The sequence below is a fragment of the Cebus imitator genome, unplaced genomic scaffold (assembly GCF_001604975.1).
Source record: "Cebus imitator isolate Cc_AM_T3 unplaced genomic scaffold, Cebus_imitator-1.0 Scaffold671, whole genome shotgun sequence".
Taxonomy (NCBI): domain Eukaryota; kingdom Metazoa; phylum Chordata; class Mammalia; order Primates; family Cebidae; genus Cebus; species Cebus imitator.
The window spans coordinates 640,917-657,091 of record NW_016107986.1 but is presented as its reverse complement, the minus strand read 5'-3'; the positions used below and the strand labels follow the sequence as shown (position 1 = coordinate 657,091).

Sequence of the window (16,175 nt, the reverse complement as noted above, 5' to 3'; positions counted from 1 at the left end):
ACGGCTGCTAGGATCAGTATTGTGGTGTCCTCTGCTTCAGGGTGGGAAAGGCCACAGGGGAAGGAATCCCCTGGATTGCCAGTGGCCCATCAAGGTAGGGAACTGAAGTCGGCTGGGCAGAAATTTGTTCCTAAATGTGTTTCAGATGCTTTATAATAAACATGAAATTAGTCATTGCCTTGGAGTAGGCCGAGGAAGTAGTTAAAACTGAAGTCAGTGATTAATCTAGTAAGAGGCCATTAGCCTTGAGAAGTGAGCCGGGGTGCAGGGGGCCAGGAAGTCACTCCCACCTCCCTCCCACCCTGTTTTCTCTGTGTTTGGGGCTGGTGGGGTCCCTAGACTTCTCCTCAGATGCCCTTTCTTTTCAGGGTTGCTTGTAAAGGAATTGGGACTACTGCATCTTGGACAAACCAACGGGTTCCGGTGGGAGCCACCCACCAGAGGCAGGCGCAAGGGCTTCTCAGCCAGCTGACTTTCCACAGCCTTGCAGGGGATAAGAGTTTAAAACTCCTTGCTCTGGTGTTCCTTTTTCCGACTGCAAAGTTAATATTTCAGCCTAGGATTTAATTTGACATGTTGAGCCCCTCTTTTTTTTTTTTTAGATAGAGTCTTGCTCTGTTGCCCAGGCTGGAGTGCAGTGGTATGATCTTGGCTCACCACAACCTCCACCTCCCGGGTTCAGGCCATTCTCCTGCCTCAGCCCCCCAAGTAGCTGCTATTACAGATGCATCTGCCACCACGCCCAGCTAATTTTTGTATTTTTAGTAGAGATGGGGTTTCACCATGTTGGCCAAGCTGGTCTTGAACTCCTGACCTCGTGAGCTGCCTATCTCAACCTCCCAAAGTGCTGGGATTACAGGTGTGAGCCACTGTGCCTGGCTGAGCCCCTCTTTCATTGCAGGTGATAGTGGGTCTTATGGAACAGAACTGTGGGGCTGTGTGAATTTGGAGTGTGTTTGGGGTAGGTGAGGCCTTTGCATGGTCTTTGGGGTTGCAGAATTATCAAAATATACTATATCATGTTTTCCTTAGTCACAGACTCTTTAAAAAACTCTGTTTCTAGATCCCTTATATGGGATGTCTGCAAAGTGGGCATTTAAAAAATGCAAATGTTGATTTTGCAGCTGCTTGGAAGCTGGGAGGAGCTGCTCAGCTGTGTTTCACCTCAGCGGAGGCCTGACCCAGGCCTGGGGTTGTCACAGAGAGTTCAAGTCCCACCTCAGAGCCCAGCTCAGGCATGCAGATGAAAGCAAACATGTTTCTCCATTTCTTTTCTTTCTTTCTTTTTTTTTTTTTTGAGACAGAGTCTTGCTCTGTCACCCAGGCTAGAGTACAGTGGCGCAATCTTGGCTCATTGTAACCTCTGCTTCCTGGGTTCAAGCAGTTCTGCCTCAGCCTCCTGAGTAGCTGGGATTACAGGTGCCTACCACCATGCCTAGCTAATTTTTGTATTTTCAGTAAAGACGGGATTTCACCATATTGGCCAGGCTGGTCTCAAACTCCTGACCTCGCGATCCACCTGCCTCAGCCTCCCAAAGTGCTGGGATTACAGGTGTGAGCCACTGTGCCTGGCCGCAAACATATTTCTATTATCATTATATATAGTGAGTGCTGGGGAAGAAGGGAAATCCAGGCCATGGCAGGAAGGAAGGTGTAGAGAATGGAGAAATCAAGATCACAGCCCGGAGGTGTCAGCAGGGTGAGACCTGCGAGGCCCCTGGAGCTGCGTGTGCTGCCTCTGCGTCAGATTTTCTGAGGCGCTAGGAATTCCCCTGAGTTGCCTCTCTAGAGAGAATTTGAAGACAGTTCCAGCTTCAAAGCTTCCATGGAAGGAGCAAACTTATAAATATTTGTGAACATATGTCCTTGAACCACTAATAGATATTCTTTTTTTTTTTTTTTTGAGACGGGGTCTCGCTTTGTCACTCAGATTGGAGTGCCACAGCATGATCTAAGCTCACTGCAACCTCCACCTTCTGGGTTCAAACAATTTTCTTGCCTTAGCCTCCCAAGTAGCTGGGAGCACAGGTACCTGCCACCATCCCCGGTTAATTTTTGTATTTTTAGTAGAGATAGGGTTTTACCATGTTGTACAGGCTGGTCTTGAACTCCTGACCTCAGGTGATCTGCCTGCCTCAGCCTCCCATAGTGCTGGGATTACAGGCCTGAGCTGATGTGAGTGTGAGCCACCTCGACCTGCCTGCTAATAGAAATTTTTTCTTTTTTTTGAGATGGAGTCTCGCTTTGTTGCCTAGGCCGGAGTGCAGGGGTGTGATCTCAGCTCACTGCAACCTCCGCCTCCCAGGCTCAAGCAATTCTCCTGCCTTAGCCTCCTAAGTAGCTGGGATTACAGGTGCGTGCCACCACGCCTGGCTAATTTGTTTTTGTATTTTCAGTGGAGATGGGGTTTCACCATGTTGGTCAGGCTGGTCTCTACCTGCTGACGTCAGGTTATCTACCCACCTCAGCCTCCCAAAGAGTTGGGATTACAGGCGTGAGCCACTGTGACCGTCCTGCTAATAGAAATTCTTAATGTATCCAGATGAAGCACCATCCTCCTTTCTTTATGATTACCCTTGCACTTTTTTTTTCTTTTTTTCTTTTTTCTTTTTTTTTTTTTTTGGGACGGAGTTTCGCTCTTGTTACCCAGGCTGGAGTGCAATGGCGCGATCTCGGCTCACCGCAACCTCCGCCTCCTGGGTTCAGGCAATTCTCCTGCCTCAGCCTCCTGAGTAGCTGGGATTACAGGCATGCGCCACCATGCCCAGCTAATTTTTTGTATTTTTAATAGAGACAGGGTTTCACCGTGTTGACCAGGATGGTCTCGATCTCTTGACCTCGTGATCCACCCGCCTCGGCCTCCCAAAGTGCTGGGATTACAGGCTTGAGCCACCGCGCCCGGCCACTTTTTTTTTCTTAATTGCTAATTTTTATCTGTATTACGAATGAAAATTAGTGCCTACTGCCTCATTGAATGCCACCTTTTTATGTTCCCTTATTCCCTTTTTGACTTTGCAGAAGTCAGGGAAAGGCCTATTCAGCTTATTCACACACAAATAAAGAGCTAAATGATACGGTCCAAGTTAAGACTTTCCAAGGAGTAAAGGAGCCCCTGTGATTTCAGAGTCTACTTGTCTCATTTTACTGATTAGGCAAATGAGGACCAGAGAGCTAAAGAGTCTCACCTAGGGCCACACAGCAAGCTGAGACAAGAACCCAAGAGTTGTGACTCCCAATGCCATCCTCATTCAGAGTCAATACTGTACCTGCTTCTCTGTTGTTTGGGTCAACGGTGAGGCTTCATAAAGATTCATGTGAAGATCGGCTCTAGTTTCAGTGTCTGCTGTCGTGAAAATCAAAGAGGAACAAAGATCAAGGTGGTCAGATCTGGATCTCATGACTTTTTATATATACCATACACACACCTAGTTCATATGTGTGTAAGATTATAAGCACATATACAGCCATGGCATTCATAATTTACTCACCAAATAACACCTGTAACCTCTATAGGCATAGTCTAAACACCATGTTAAATATAGCTTTAAGACCTTATATTCAAATAGATATTATTCTTGTTTTGGTTGCTCTTTAAAAGAACAAAAGTGAATTTTTTATGCTATTAAAATTCAGATAAAGCTGAAATTAAAAAGGAAATATTGATGGAAAAAAATCTGCTGATGCTGTTGAGTATAAATTTTGTATGACTGCACTTCACTGAAGTAGGAACATGCTTCTGCAAACTTCCAAATAGATCAGAGACTTTCCTTTTCTCTTATAACGTGGCCGGGCAAGAGGAGAGGTGGAAGCATGAATCAAACAAAGGCAAAGGTCAAAGTGGGGCTGGAGGGAGTAGACTAACAGAAGCCACGGAAACCGTGGAGCCTGCCGGGAAGCAGCGGACACCAGCACGGGGCTGCGGTGTGATGCCCATGTCTCCCCTCCGTGGCTGTTGTTACCACTGTTCTCTAGAGGTGTGGCAGCTGAGGCTCAGAAGGCACAGTAACCCACTCAAGGTTGTACCATTAGTGAGGTTTTTGAGTGAGGATTTCCCTCTAAGACTGCCCTACTCTAAAACTCCATAGTGCAAAAGGATAGGTTTTATTTTGCTTTTCTTTTTTTCCTTTAAGAAAGTAAATTTGGTCAGGCGTGGTGGCTCATGCCGGTAATCCCAGCACGTTGGAAGGCAGATGTAGGCAGATCACTTGAGGCCAGGAGTTTGAGACTAGCCTGGCCAACATGGTGAAATCCCATCTCTACTAATAATACCAAAATTAGTGGGATGTGTGTGGTGCATGCCTGTAGTCACAGCTACACAGGAGGCCGAGGCAGGAGAATGCTTGAACCTGGGAGAGGTTGCAGTGAGCCGAGGTCGTGCCACTGCACTTCAGCGTGGGTGACAGAGCGGGACTCCATCTCAAAAAATAAAGTAAGTTTAATATTCTAAAGGTATGTTTACCTGAGGAACAGATTTAGTTAAGCACATGGCTCTATTGACAAGGATTTTAGTCTCTTCTGCACAACTCCAGGCACGCTTGAAACTGGGAGTTCACAGTTCTGTGATAAACATTTCTGCCACTCTTCTGTGGGACCGGTGTCCAGCAAAAAGTTCTTTCCATACTAGGTGCTCGTAAGTAGCTCTTTTAGGAGCCAATGGCTGTATACGACTCTGTCTCTTTGTCTTTTTGACCTTAAGACTCTACTCATTATTTGTGGGCTTGACCTTCCCATTTCTGTTGTTTCTCAGCTATCTTCTTCTGTCTTTGAAAATGACTTTTGCACAGATTTAGAACATTTCTTAGGATGGTATGGTGGTGCATGCCTTTAATCCCAGTTACTCAGGAGGCTGAGGCACAAGAATCACTTGAACCAGGGAGGTAGAGGTTGTATTGAGCCAAGATTGCACCACTGCTCTCCAGCCTTAGGTGATAGAGTGAGACTGTGTCTCAAAAAAAAAAAAAAATTTTTTTTTTAAAATTTAAATCAGCTTGGGGGAAACTGAGGCCCTGAAAGTGTTTTCATTCAATTGGCTGATGGCCACACCTTGAAATAACACAAGACCAGGGCGCAGAACCCAGATGTCCTGACTTAGTGTCTTGCACTTTCTGCTCCACGTCACACCGCCTCCCATTAGTCTCACTGAGCTTGCCACATCACAGCTGCTTGGCCATGATCCACCCGCAGGACAAATCCAGCCCAGCAGAATTGTGTTGTGATGAGGTTCACTTCACTGTGGCTTGGAAGGAACCATGGGCCTCTTAGAAATGAAACTTATAAATTCTAATGCATAAGGAAAGTTCTTGCAACACCAGGAGAATGAATCAGTCAGCCAGAGTTCAAGAAATGTAAACACATTTTTAGATAGGAGACTGAAAAATCACTTAGGACTTTTCCATCTCTTGGGTCAAGACCTTGGTAATTTGCTGAGGTCCAAGCTATCAAGGAGGAGACACAACTCAAGCTGCATTCCAGGGAGATAGAGCAGTGGGGGTGGTAAAACCTTCTTTCAGATCTATCCCTGTTATCAAGTCAAAGAAACTGATTAACCCTTCGACCAACCAGGCAACTGGCCGAAAACAAAGGCTTGGTTCTTTTTTCTTGTTCAGAATCTGGTGTGCACATTCCGTTTTTTACAGTTTATACAGACTATAGACTACACAACTTCCAGGCATGCCCGAAACTGGGAGTTCACAGTCTTTCTGTGATGAACATTTCTGACACTAAAGAGCTAAACAGAAAACACATTCCTTCCTTGGCTGCCCACCATCAGGCCTTAGCAGATTTTCAGATGCTAGCATTAATCTAACCACAGGCTTTTAGTGAGGAGATAGCATTCCCACCAGATAATCAGGCAGTTTTAGAGATGACCCTTTCTAGATGGGGGTCTCATCCCGAGCCTGTTTTGCCTTTTTCAAATCATGGCATCCTTCACCAAACACTCAAAACTTGAAAAGTAGGAAAGGGCATCTGATTCTAGCTTGGAATATGGCTCCTTAACATTTCCTTCTATTTAAATCTGTGTTGACTATGTTTAATTCCCAAGTTGTTGTTTGTTGTTTTCAATAAAAATGAAACATAGTTGGCCCCAGGCGCGGTGTCTCACCTCTGTAATCCTAGCACTTTGGGAGGCCAAAGTGGGTGGATCACTTGAGGTCAGGAGATTGAGACTAGCTTGGTCAACATGGAAAAACCCCATCTCTACTAAAAATACAATTAGCCAGGCATGGTGGCAGCCACCTGTAATCCCAGCTACTTGGGAGGCTGAGGCAGGAGAACTGCTTGAACCCGGGAGGCAGAGGTTGCAGTGAGCTGAGATGGTGCTATTGCACTCAAGCCTGGGCAACAAGAGTGAAACTCTGTCTGAAAAAAAATAATAATAAAAAGAAAGAAACATAGTCATATTTATTCCCATTGTTTCAGGTTGCCTTGGTATGGATCTTCTTTTGGACCCTATCTGGTGTCAAAGTAGAGATCAACTTCAAAGAGTCACCTTACTAGGCCAGGTGGACCACCTGGCTCCTTCCTAGATGTATGTCAGCGTTTGAGAAAGATTATCACACTCGTAGGGTCCAAAGTGGCCAAATATCCAGTGGGGTTACAAGGGCAGTAGCTGTTGGAGGTGCTGGCAGGAGCTTCTGTAAATCTGTTTAGGGTCTTTGTCTATGTATACCATTTCTGAGGCATGAGCACCCTTTGTGGCTAACCTGCTGTCATGAAATACACCCCATAACTTGCAATGTTTCGTCACCATGGAGGGGATATATCCATTGCCAAACAGGTCTCAGAAATCACCTTTGCCTTCTCATAGCTTTGCACAGGGACTTGCTGGGCCCAACAGGAACCAATGGGAGAAGGCCTGAAAGTCAGCCTCAGTCCCTTCATGGTTTTGTGTTTTTTTGGTCACAAATGGAAAATGCAAATGCAAATTCCAGATTATTAAAAAAAAAATTCTCCTCAGTATAAACTTAACCATAAAAGGAAGGATAATTTTGGTCCTGCTGACCTTTCCTTAAGAATATCTAAAAATGCTTTATTTTATATGATGTGACTCAAGACGCCTATGACCTATAGAGTGTTTGTAGTGTTATTATAAATTTTGAGTCTGTTTGTTTAATGCAGGACACCAAGACCCAAGATGGCCTTTTGGTATTGTCATTATCAAATTCTTAGGACAAGATTTAAGACCCTGTTTATGCTACATTTTCACATTAAATCTTCCCGAATGAGGAGGAGGGTGAGATGGGCGTATGGAATAGTTGCTGGAGACCTGAATAAGTCTCCAGGCAAAAGACATCCCCCTGGGAGCTCTAGCTAGGGAGTCAAGTAGACAGATCTAGAAAATATGAGTCAGTCTGAATTTAAATATGGAAGTACACAGTAAAGGCAAGGGCAATATTTTTCTTCCAATTTGGGATAACCGTCCTTTTACTTATATCTTTTTAGATTAAGGCTAGCTAAGTCTCAAGGGTCTGGCTTTAGCTTTGGGAACACCAATCTTGCTCAAAAGTTCATAAATTATTTTTTATGGAAAGGTCTAAAGGCACATGGCAGTTTACCAAGCCCAGAATGAAAGCCTAGCTAGAGGACTGAATTTAAATTCAAGTTGCGTGACAACAAAATGTCAACCACACAAGAAACCCTCCAATCAGGAGACATCATGGGATTAATAAAGATATCTATGTGTAGGAAAGGAATTTAAAAAAAGGCTAAAGGTGGAACTGCATACAAAACAGCAAGCAAATGTCATTCACATGGTGGTCTCTGTTTCCCAGAAAACATATTTACGTATATTTTTTGAGAGGAGTCTTGCTCTGCTGCCCAGGCTGGGGTGTAGTGGTGCAATCTTGGCTCACTGCAACCTCTGCCTCCTGGTTCAAGAGATGCTCCCTTCCTCAGCCTCCCGAGTAACTGGGATTACAGGTGTGTGCCACCATACCTGGCTAATTTTTGTATTTTCAGTAGAGACGGGGTTTCACCATGTTGGCCAGGCTGCTCTTAAACTCCTGACCTCAGGTGATCTGGCCTTGGCCTCCTAAAGTGCTGAGATTACAGGTGTGAGCCACTGTGCCTGGACACAAAATATTATTTTTGGTCACTTGCTCTCAAACAAATATAGATATCTGGGCCCCAGCCTCTAGTCTTATCTCCTCTGTTCCATTCTCTACATAGCTGGGAGTTATTCCTATAAAATAAAAATCTGGTGATGTCAATTCTTATATAAGCAGAGTCCCACAACCATTGGCATAAATTCCTTAGCTGCTTTCTGTGGCCCTTCATGATCTGGCTCCTGCCTCCATCGTGAGGTGCATTTATCATCACTCCCTCCCCTGCATGTACCATGGGGTGCAGTCGCTACAAGTTGCCTAGGTTTCTCCATGCTGCCATGCTCTCTCATCTTTGTATGGTCCTTTCTCCTAGAGTATCCTGTCTTCACCACTCTGCTAGTTCCTACATATATCCTTTGAAACTCTGCTTAAGTGTCCAAAAGCCTTCTCAACCCCCAGGCCGAGTCAATCTGTACTTGTTCATACCTCTCAACACATTCCCCCCTGTATGGATGCGGTCTCTCAACTGTATTTTTGTGCCTAGCATAGTATTTGTCACTAGACGGACAATTGGTGTTTGTTGAATTAATGAATGAGCAATATCTTTCTGCTTTGTAAAACATACTCACGGCCAGGCATGGTGACTCACCCCTATAATCCCAGCACTTTCGGAGGCTGAGGTGGGCAGATCACCTGAGCTCAGGAGTTTGAGACTAGCCTGGGCAACATGGTGAAGCCCTGTCTCTACTAAAAATACAAAAAATTACCTGGGTGTAGTGGCACGAACCTGCAATCCCAGCTACTCAGGAGGCTGAGGCAGGAGAACGGCTTGAACCTGGGAGGCAGAGGTTGCAGTGAGTTGAGATTGTACCATTGCACTTCAGCCTGGGCAACAAGAGCCAGACTCCATCTTAAAAAACTAACAAGCAAACAAACAAAACAAACCAAAAACAACATACTCACAGATTCTTTCTGTTGAACACAGTCTGACTCTGGTGTCTACATTAATTTTCAAAGGAGGGATTATGGGGAAACCAAGACTATAGAAAAATCCTTAGGCCACAGAGAGATGTATGAAAGGAGCAAGAGAAAGAAACTAAGTGGGAAAAAAAATCCTTTAGAAAAGCCTTATACTTCTTTCTTTATTTATTTTTTATCTTATTTTATTTTTTTGAGACAGAGTCTTGCTCTGTCACACAGGCTGGAGTGCAGTGGCATGATCTTGGCTCACTGCAAACTCCACCTCCTGGGTTCAAGCAATTCTCTTGCATTAGCCCTGAGTAGCTGGGACTACAGGCACGTGCCACCATGCCTGGCTAATTTTTGTATTTTTGGTAGAGATGGGGTTTCTCCATGTTGGCCAACCTGGTCTTGAACTCCTGACCTCAAGTGATCCACCCTCCTCTGCCTCCCAAAGTGCTGGGATTATAGGTGTGAGCCATCGCACCCAGCCTCATACTTCTTTATAGTTTTGATGAGAAGACAACACACATGTCTGAAGGGTGATGAAATAGAAAATAGTATTTATGAATTACTAGTTAATGAAAGTTATAATTTTTTGATCACTGTGACAGAAGAAAATTTAATATTCCAAACTTTAATATAGGTGGAGGAATGTAATTCACACACAAAATCCCAAGATCTGTACCTGCTTTAAAATGCATTGTGCTAAGTATTACTTCACTGCTTGGGCAAGGTCCTGATCTCTTGTGCATATCATGCATTAAATGAACAGCAGATCCTGGCTACTTGGGAAGGACACATCCTGACAATTTTAAGACACCTTAGATTTGTGAATTCCCCTAGTGTGTATCTATTTGTAATAAAACTAAAGAAGAATTGAAAAAAGAGTGTTCTTCAGACTCTTAATGAGACTATAAATAAAGGATTAGAGTGATTTATTAAATGATTTTTTTGGCAGAGAACCATCACATTGTTAGGCCACTTCACTTTCTCTTACTTCCATCACAAGTCCCAGCAGTCAGCTTTTTTTTAGGGCCATTAAAAATACATGTGTGTGTATATATGTATATAAAGAGATCAGTGTTCTTCTGTTTGAAAAGTAACTGCACAGGAGCTATTGCAGATGTTATAATGAATTATAGACCACAATATATGATGCTTGAGTGCTGCGAGCCTGGCTAGCCTCACTCACTAGCTTAGTGATAGTCTTCTGTCTCCCAGCCTTGCAGTATCAATGATTTGACTTCATGCCTCTGTAAAATGACAAATTGTATGGGTCCTGATGTTTTATTTATTTTTTATTTTTAGTTTTTTAGAGATAGGGTCTTGCTATGTTGGCCAGCGTGGTCTTGAATTCTAGCCTCAAGTAATCCCACCCTGGCCTCCCAAAGTGCTGAGATTACAGTCATGAGCCACCACACTGTGCCAGTCCCTGACTTTTGAGGTCATTTCAAATAGTTGAAATCAACCTTCATGTCCACAAATACCCAAAGTCTACCATCTACACAATCTTTTTAGAATCCTCTCACTTTTATATGAAAATATTCATTAAAACCAAATGACCAAAAAGAAAAAATTATGAAAACTCTAGGCCAGGGGCAGTGGCTCACGCCTGTAATCCCAGCACTTTAGGAGGCTGAGGCGGGTGGATCACCTGACGTCAGGCATTCAAGATCAGCCTGGCCAACATGGTGAAACCCCATCTCTACTAAAATTGTAAAAATTAGCTGAGTGTGGTGGCGGGTGCCTAAAATCCCATCTACTTGAGGGGCTGAGGCATGAGAACCACTTGGACCTGGGAGATGGATGTTGCAATGAGCCAAGATTGTGCCACTCACTCCAGCCTTGGCAATAGAGTGAGACTCTGTTTCAAAAAACAAAATTATGAAAACTCTATAGGTGTTTCAATGAATAATGTTTTAAATTGGCCTTTGAACCCAGTTCTAGGGGGGTATCAGGTATTTTCTTTTCTTTCTTCTTTGTTTTTAGACAAAGTTTCATTCTTGTTGCCTAGGCTGGAGTGCAATGGTGCAATCTTGATTCACCACAACTTCCACCTCCTGGGTTCAAGCAATTCTCCTGCTTCACCTTCCCAAGTATGTGGAATTATAGGCATGTGCCACCATGTCTGGCTAATTTTGTATTTTTAGTAGATATGGGGTTTCTCCATGTTGGTCAAGCAGGTCTCGAACTCCTGACCTCAAGTGATCTGCCCACTTCAGCCTCCCAAAGTGCTAGGATTACAGGTGTGAGCCACCGCACCCAGCCCAGGTATTTCCAAAGTAGTGTTATATCTATTTCCTTAACAACAGATGGGGAATATTAAGCACAAAGTGAAAAAATGTTTTTGTTAAGGTCATTGGGCAAATCAAGGGAACAAATAAGGTTCTAAGATGTCAAAGAGGCACCCTATAAGAGGCACCCATGCTTATACGTGAAATGCATTTTCCTGCAGAGACTGTTCTGCATAGTGATTAGGTTTCTAAGTCAATCTGGAAAAAAAAAAAAAGCCTATTTCACCCCTATTGTAGCTAAACTTTTTAAATCATTAAATGCTTATGATGCACTGACAGTAGGTGTGTGTTAGCAGCATATTGCCAGGTAATAGGGGTGCTGGTGGGTCCCTGCCCTTAAAAAGCTTGCAGTCTAGTGACAGAGTGTGGTACCTCACACCTGTAATCCCAGCACTTTGAGATGCCGAGGTGGGAAGATGGCTTGAGCCCAGAAGTTGGAAGCCAGTCTGGGCAACATGGTGACATCCCATCTCTACAAAAGAAAAAAAGACAGCCATGATGGCAAGCACCTGTAGTTCCAGCTATTCAGGAGGCTGAGATAGGAGGATCGCATGAGCCTGGGAAGTCGAGGCTGCAGTGAGCTGAGATCCAGCCACTGCACTCCAGTCTGGGCAACAGAGGGAGATCTGTCTCAAAAGAAAAGAAAACAAAGCTTGCGGTCTCATGGAGAGAAAAGTCTAGTAATTGGACAATGTAGTAGTGAGCGGGACTCAGTGGTTGTGACGGGGTAAGCACGGTTCGTTGCGCGCATGTGGAGGGGGACTGTCACCCCATCGGCAGGGGGCGGGGAGGGAAGGAGGGCCAGGGGGCAGCAGAAAAGCCTTCACCGGGAGGTCAGCTTGGGAACTAAATTGGGAAATTAAGGATTAGCAGGAGTTAGACCGGACAAGGGTAAAAGTTGGGGAATAACAGAAAGTAGAATGGTGGTTGCCAGGGGCTAAGGGAGGGGAGGAGGGGGAGTTGTTTAATGGGTATAAAGTTTCAGTTTTGCAAGATGAAAAGAGTTCTGGAGACTGGTTGCACAATAATGTGAATGTGCTTAACGCTGCTGGACTGTACACTAAAAATTGGTTCAGATGGCAAATTTTATGTTATGTGTATTTTATCGCAATTAAAAAATGTTGGTTAGGAGATGAGGAGCTGTGCTCCAGGAGGCAGAGGGAACAGTGCGTTCTAAAGCTTGGAAACAGGAAAGAGATTTGCATTAGTCTAAGGTCTTTTAGTTAATAGGCATAGAGGTGAGAAGGAGCAAAGCGTTCTCTCCTTTTCCTGGACCTAGAGTTGCTGCGGGGCCCCCTGTAATAGGCTGAGTTAGCCTTTGGTGCGCTGTCATTGCCCCTTCTGTACTTTTCTCCTTCCAGAGGCCCCTTCTCCACGCACCTAATGTTCCCCTGTTCATCCGTGCCCCCGGGAGCACTCCAAGTGCCAGGGATGTTTTACCCGGCGTACTTCCGGCCCGGCGTACTTAAAGCTCTACGTAGGTACTTCCGGCTGGCGCGGTGGCTCACGCCTGTAATCTTAGCACTTTGAGAGGCAGAGGGTGGTGGATTGCCTGAGCTCAGGAGTTTGAGACCAGCCTGGGCAACACAGTGAAACCCTGTTCCTACTAAAATACAAAAAATTAGCCAGGTGTGGCAGCGTGTGCCTGTAATCCCAGCTACACCGGAGGTTGAAGCAGGAGAATCGCTTGAACCCGGGAGGCCAAAGTTACAGTGAGCCGAGATCGCGCCACTGCACTCCAGCCTGGTGACAGGGCGAGACTTTCTCTCCAAAAACAAAACAAAACAAAACAAAACAAAACAAAACAAAAAAACTCTGCATACTTCCAAATTACACACCTTTATGGCCACCCCATCAGAATTTTTAGTCTCTCAGAGCAGCTGTTCTCAGCTAGGTTGCAAGAGAGTAACTATCTGATTAAATACACTTTTACTGGATTGTGACAGACCATTCCTCTCTCAGAAGTCTCAGAATCTTAAGAGGATACTTCTTAATCCAAGGTAAGTCTTTGGTGAGATTTTAATAGTAGAATGAAGTGAATTGGTAACATTTTAGGTGCTATTAGGAAGAATATTTTGGTTTGTGGAGCTAGCATGTACAACAAGCCTGTCTTGCTTGAAAATTTGTTTCAGGACTTTGAGTCTCCCAAACTGTTACTTCCCCCCCCCCCCCAGCTTCTCTTCTTCTCTCTATAGTATCTCTAAAAGTTGCAAATCCTTTTAGTGTTACCCACAAAAGGGTGTGTGATGTGAGTAAGGGGAACTGGAGGGTGAAACAGGAGTAGGATAGAAGCCATTTGTTCGTATGGGTCATTACTAAGCAAGGACTTCCTGAAGTCTCACATATTGTCAGATGGAATTGCCCCGTTTAGACTGATGCCACTGTGAACCATGCCTAGTCATAAAAATACAGTTTCCTTGGGTTCAAATCCTAACTTCACCACTTTGTGTGACCTTGGGCAAGTCACTTAGCCTCTCTGAGTCACATTGTCCTAGATGAAAAATGATGATAGCAATAGGAGTTATCTCCTGTTGTTGCTGTGGGGATGACATGAAATAATGAATGCGGCCAGGCACAGTGGCTCACGCCTGTAATCCCAGCACTTTGAGAGGCCGAGGTGGGCGAATCATGAGGTCAAGAGATGGAGACCATCCTGGTCAACATGGTGAAACCCCATCTCTACTAAAAACACAGGAGGCTGAGGCAGGAGAATCACTGAACCTGGGAGGCAGAGGTTTTAGGGAGCTGAGATTGCACCACTGCACTCCAGACTGGTGACAGAGCAAAACTGTCTCAAAAAAAAAAAAAAAAAAAGGAATAATGAATTCAAAGCACTCTGCATGATGTTTGGAATATCAGGGATATATAATAACAGTAACTGTCGCTGCCAGCACCACCATCGTCATCATTTTCACCGAGGGCTCCTATTTAAGAGCTGCTCTGGCCCAATTCTAACGAATGCATGAGAATGAGCAGAAACGGCACCGAAGCTCTACCTTTGTCAGGAGGTCTGCCCAAGGAAGATGGCAAGGGGGAATACAGAGGGCCAGACTTCCAGGTATTTCTCTGCTTACAGATTTTGAGATTGGCAAGGATATGATTGTGCCTTTTCTCTTACTTTTGCCATCTCTGGCAAAACAGTCCTTCCATCCTAATTTGCCTACAGCCCTTGATCTGTGGCACTGCCTCCTGCCTGTTCCTACAGCAGCTTCCTCATGTGGGATTCATTGCCGCCCAGCCCCAAAAGAAGCAGTCAGGAAGGCCACACACATTTCTCTGTTAATCAAAGACTGTTTTTAGGAGAGAAAGTCTCCAGGTAATTATCCTTTCCTTGGTCTGAAGCAGCAGCAGCCATGTCTGTGGAGGATGAGCTACAAAGTCAACCTACACTCCCAGTGTTTGCAGATCTCTCCATGGGGGAAATGAGATAGAAAAGGAATCTGAGGAGAGGCCTGAGACCTGGCCCCAGTCCTCCATTTAAAATATAAGCCGGAGTCTTTCCCAGATCGGCTCCTAGCTCGTGGGGTGTGTACAGGCTGAGTGATGCACAACTCCAGGGGACAATGTCTGCCTCATTTTGGGAATTCTACAGTGGATAACCTGCAGAACCCATAGGACATCCGGCATATTATCCTTCCCCAGGCCAGCTAAGCACAAGCACTTGGTTCTACCCATCGTCTCTTCCTCACTAATATTTACACTCAGACCACGGAGCTGCCCAAACTCACAAGAACAACACATTTCTCAGCTTTCTAAGAAGTAAATCCTCTTGGCTGCTTATTGGTGTATTTGGGGAGAAATTGTGGGCTTCTGGAGGTCTATATATGAAATAATATGATCATGAGTCAAATTACATAAAGAAGTAGAGGTAACTTTTTAGGGGAAAAGCTTACATTTTAGGAAATGCTCAGTACTAGACCCTTCCTCTTCATGGTTGATATTTGAATTGACTGATTCATAGGCTGAAAAGCAAAAGATATTTTACCTGAGAGGGGGGAAAAAAACCTTGAAAAGATTTATTCCCTTATCCTAAGACAAGGGAAAACATGAAGTGGTTGTCTCGATGTTTAAGCTTTGTAATGAATTGGATTTTTTTTTTTTTAATTTTTGAGATGGAGTTTCTTTCTGTTGCCCAGGCTGTGTGCAGTGGCACGATCTTGGCTCACTGCAACCTCTGCCTACTGGGTTCAAGTGATTCTCCTGCCTCAGCCACCTGACTAGCTGGGATTATGGACGTATGCCATCAAGCCTGGCTAATTTTTTGTATTTTTAATAGAGATGGGATTTTGTCATGTTATCCAAGCTGGTCTGGACTCCTGACCTCAAGTGATCTGCCCACCTCAGCCTCCTAAAGTGCTGGGATTACAGGCATGAGCCACTGCACCTCATCTTGAATTGGATGTTTTTGAAAATCCAGAGATGATAATCTGGAGAGAAGGTTGATCTGGGATTTAAAAAGCATTGAGGAAAATAATGTTTTTACCCAAGATGTGTAAAGGTAAAATTCTGTAGGGTCCATGATGATAAAATTCTGCAAGGAGAACTTTTGATAAAATAAGATCATGAAACAGTTAACGTTTGATACATGCTGCAAGATGCCCAGATTTGAACAGCAGCTGTCTCAGTGTGTGCAGCCATGGGGGATGACAGACAAGCACAAGGAGCCCCCTCTGCAGCTGTAGCACAGAGTGTTGGACCACGGGAGCCAGGAGGGATCCTAGCCAAAAAGACAGACAGGCTTTTTCACAGCCCCTAATGAATTTTTTTTGGTGTGTGATCTGTTAGTCACCTGGGGTGAGAATTATTTTCCTAGCTGTCCTTGTCAGTCAAAATGAAAATCAGTTAAAACAATGCTTTTTTTTTTTTTTTTTTT

At 44.5% G+C, this 16,175-nt stretch overlaps 1 protein-coding gene across 8 annotated transcripts in view; it reads right to left on the bottom strand.

The window, feature by feature from the left end:
• Nucleotides 1-16,175, bottom strand: part of KIAA2012 (KIAA2012 ortholog) — a 129,247-nt gene that overhangs the window by 57,428 nt on the left and 55,644 nt on the right. For 7 of the 8 annotated variants that reach the window (XM_037734843.1, XM_037734837.1, XM_037734838.1 and 4 more), the window contains one exon: nt 3,267-3,343. In XM_037734843.1, the coding sequence (XP_037590771.1) occupies nt 3,267-3,343 (77 nt within the window). The remainder of the gene's footprint in view (nt 1-3,266; nt 3,344-16,175) is intronic. The other variant, XM_037734839.1, reaches the window with a different exon arrangement.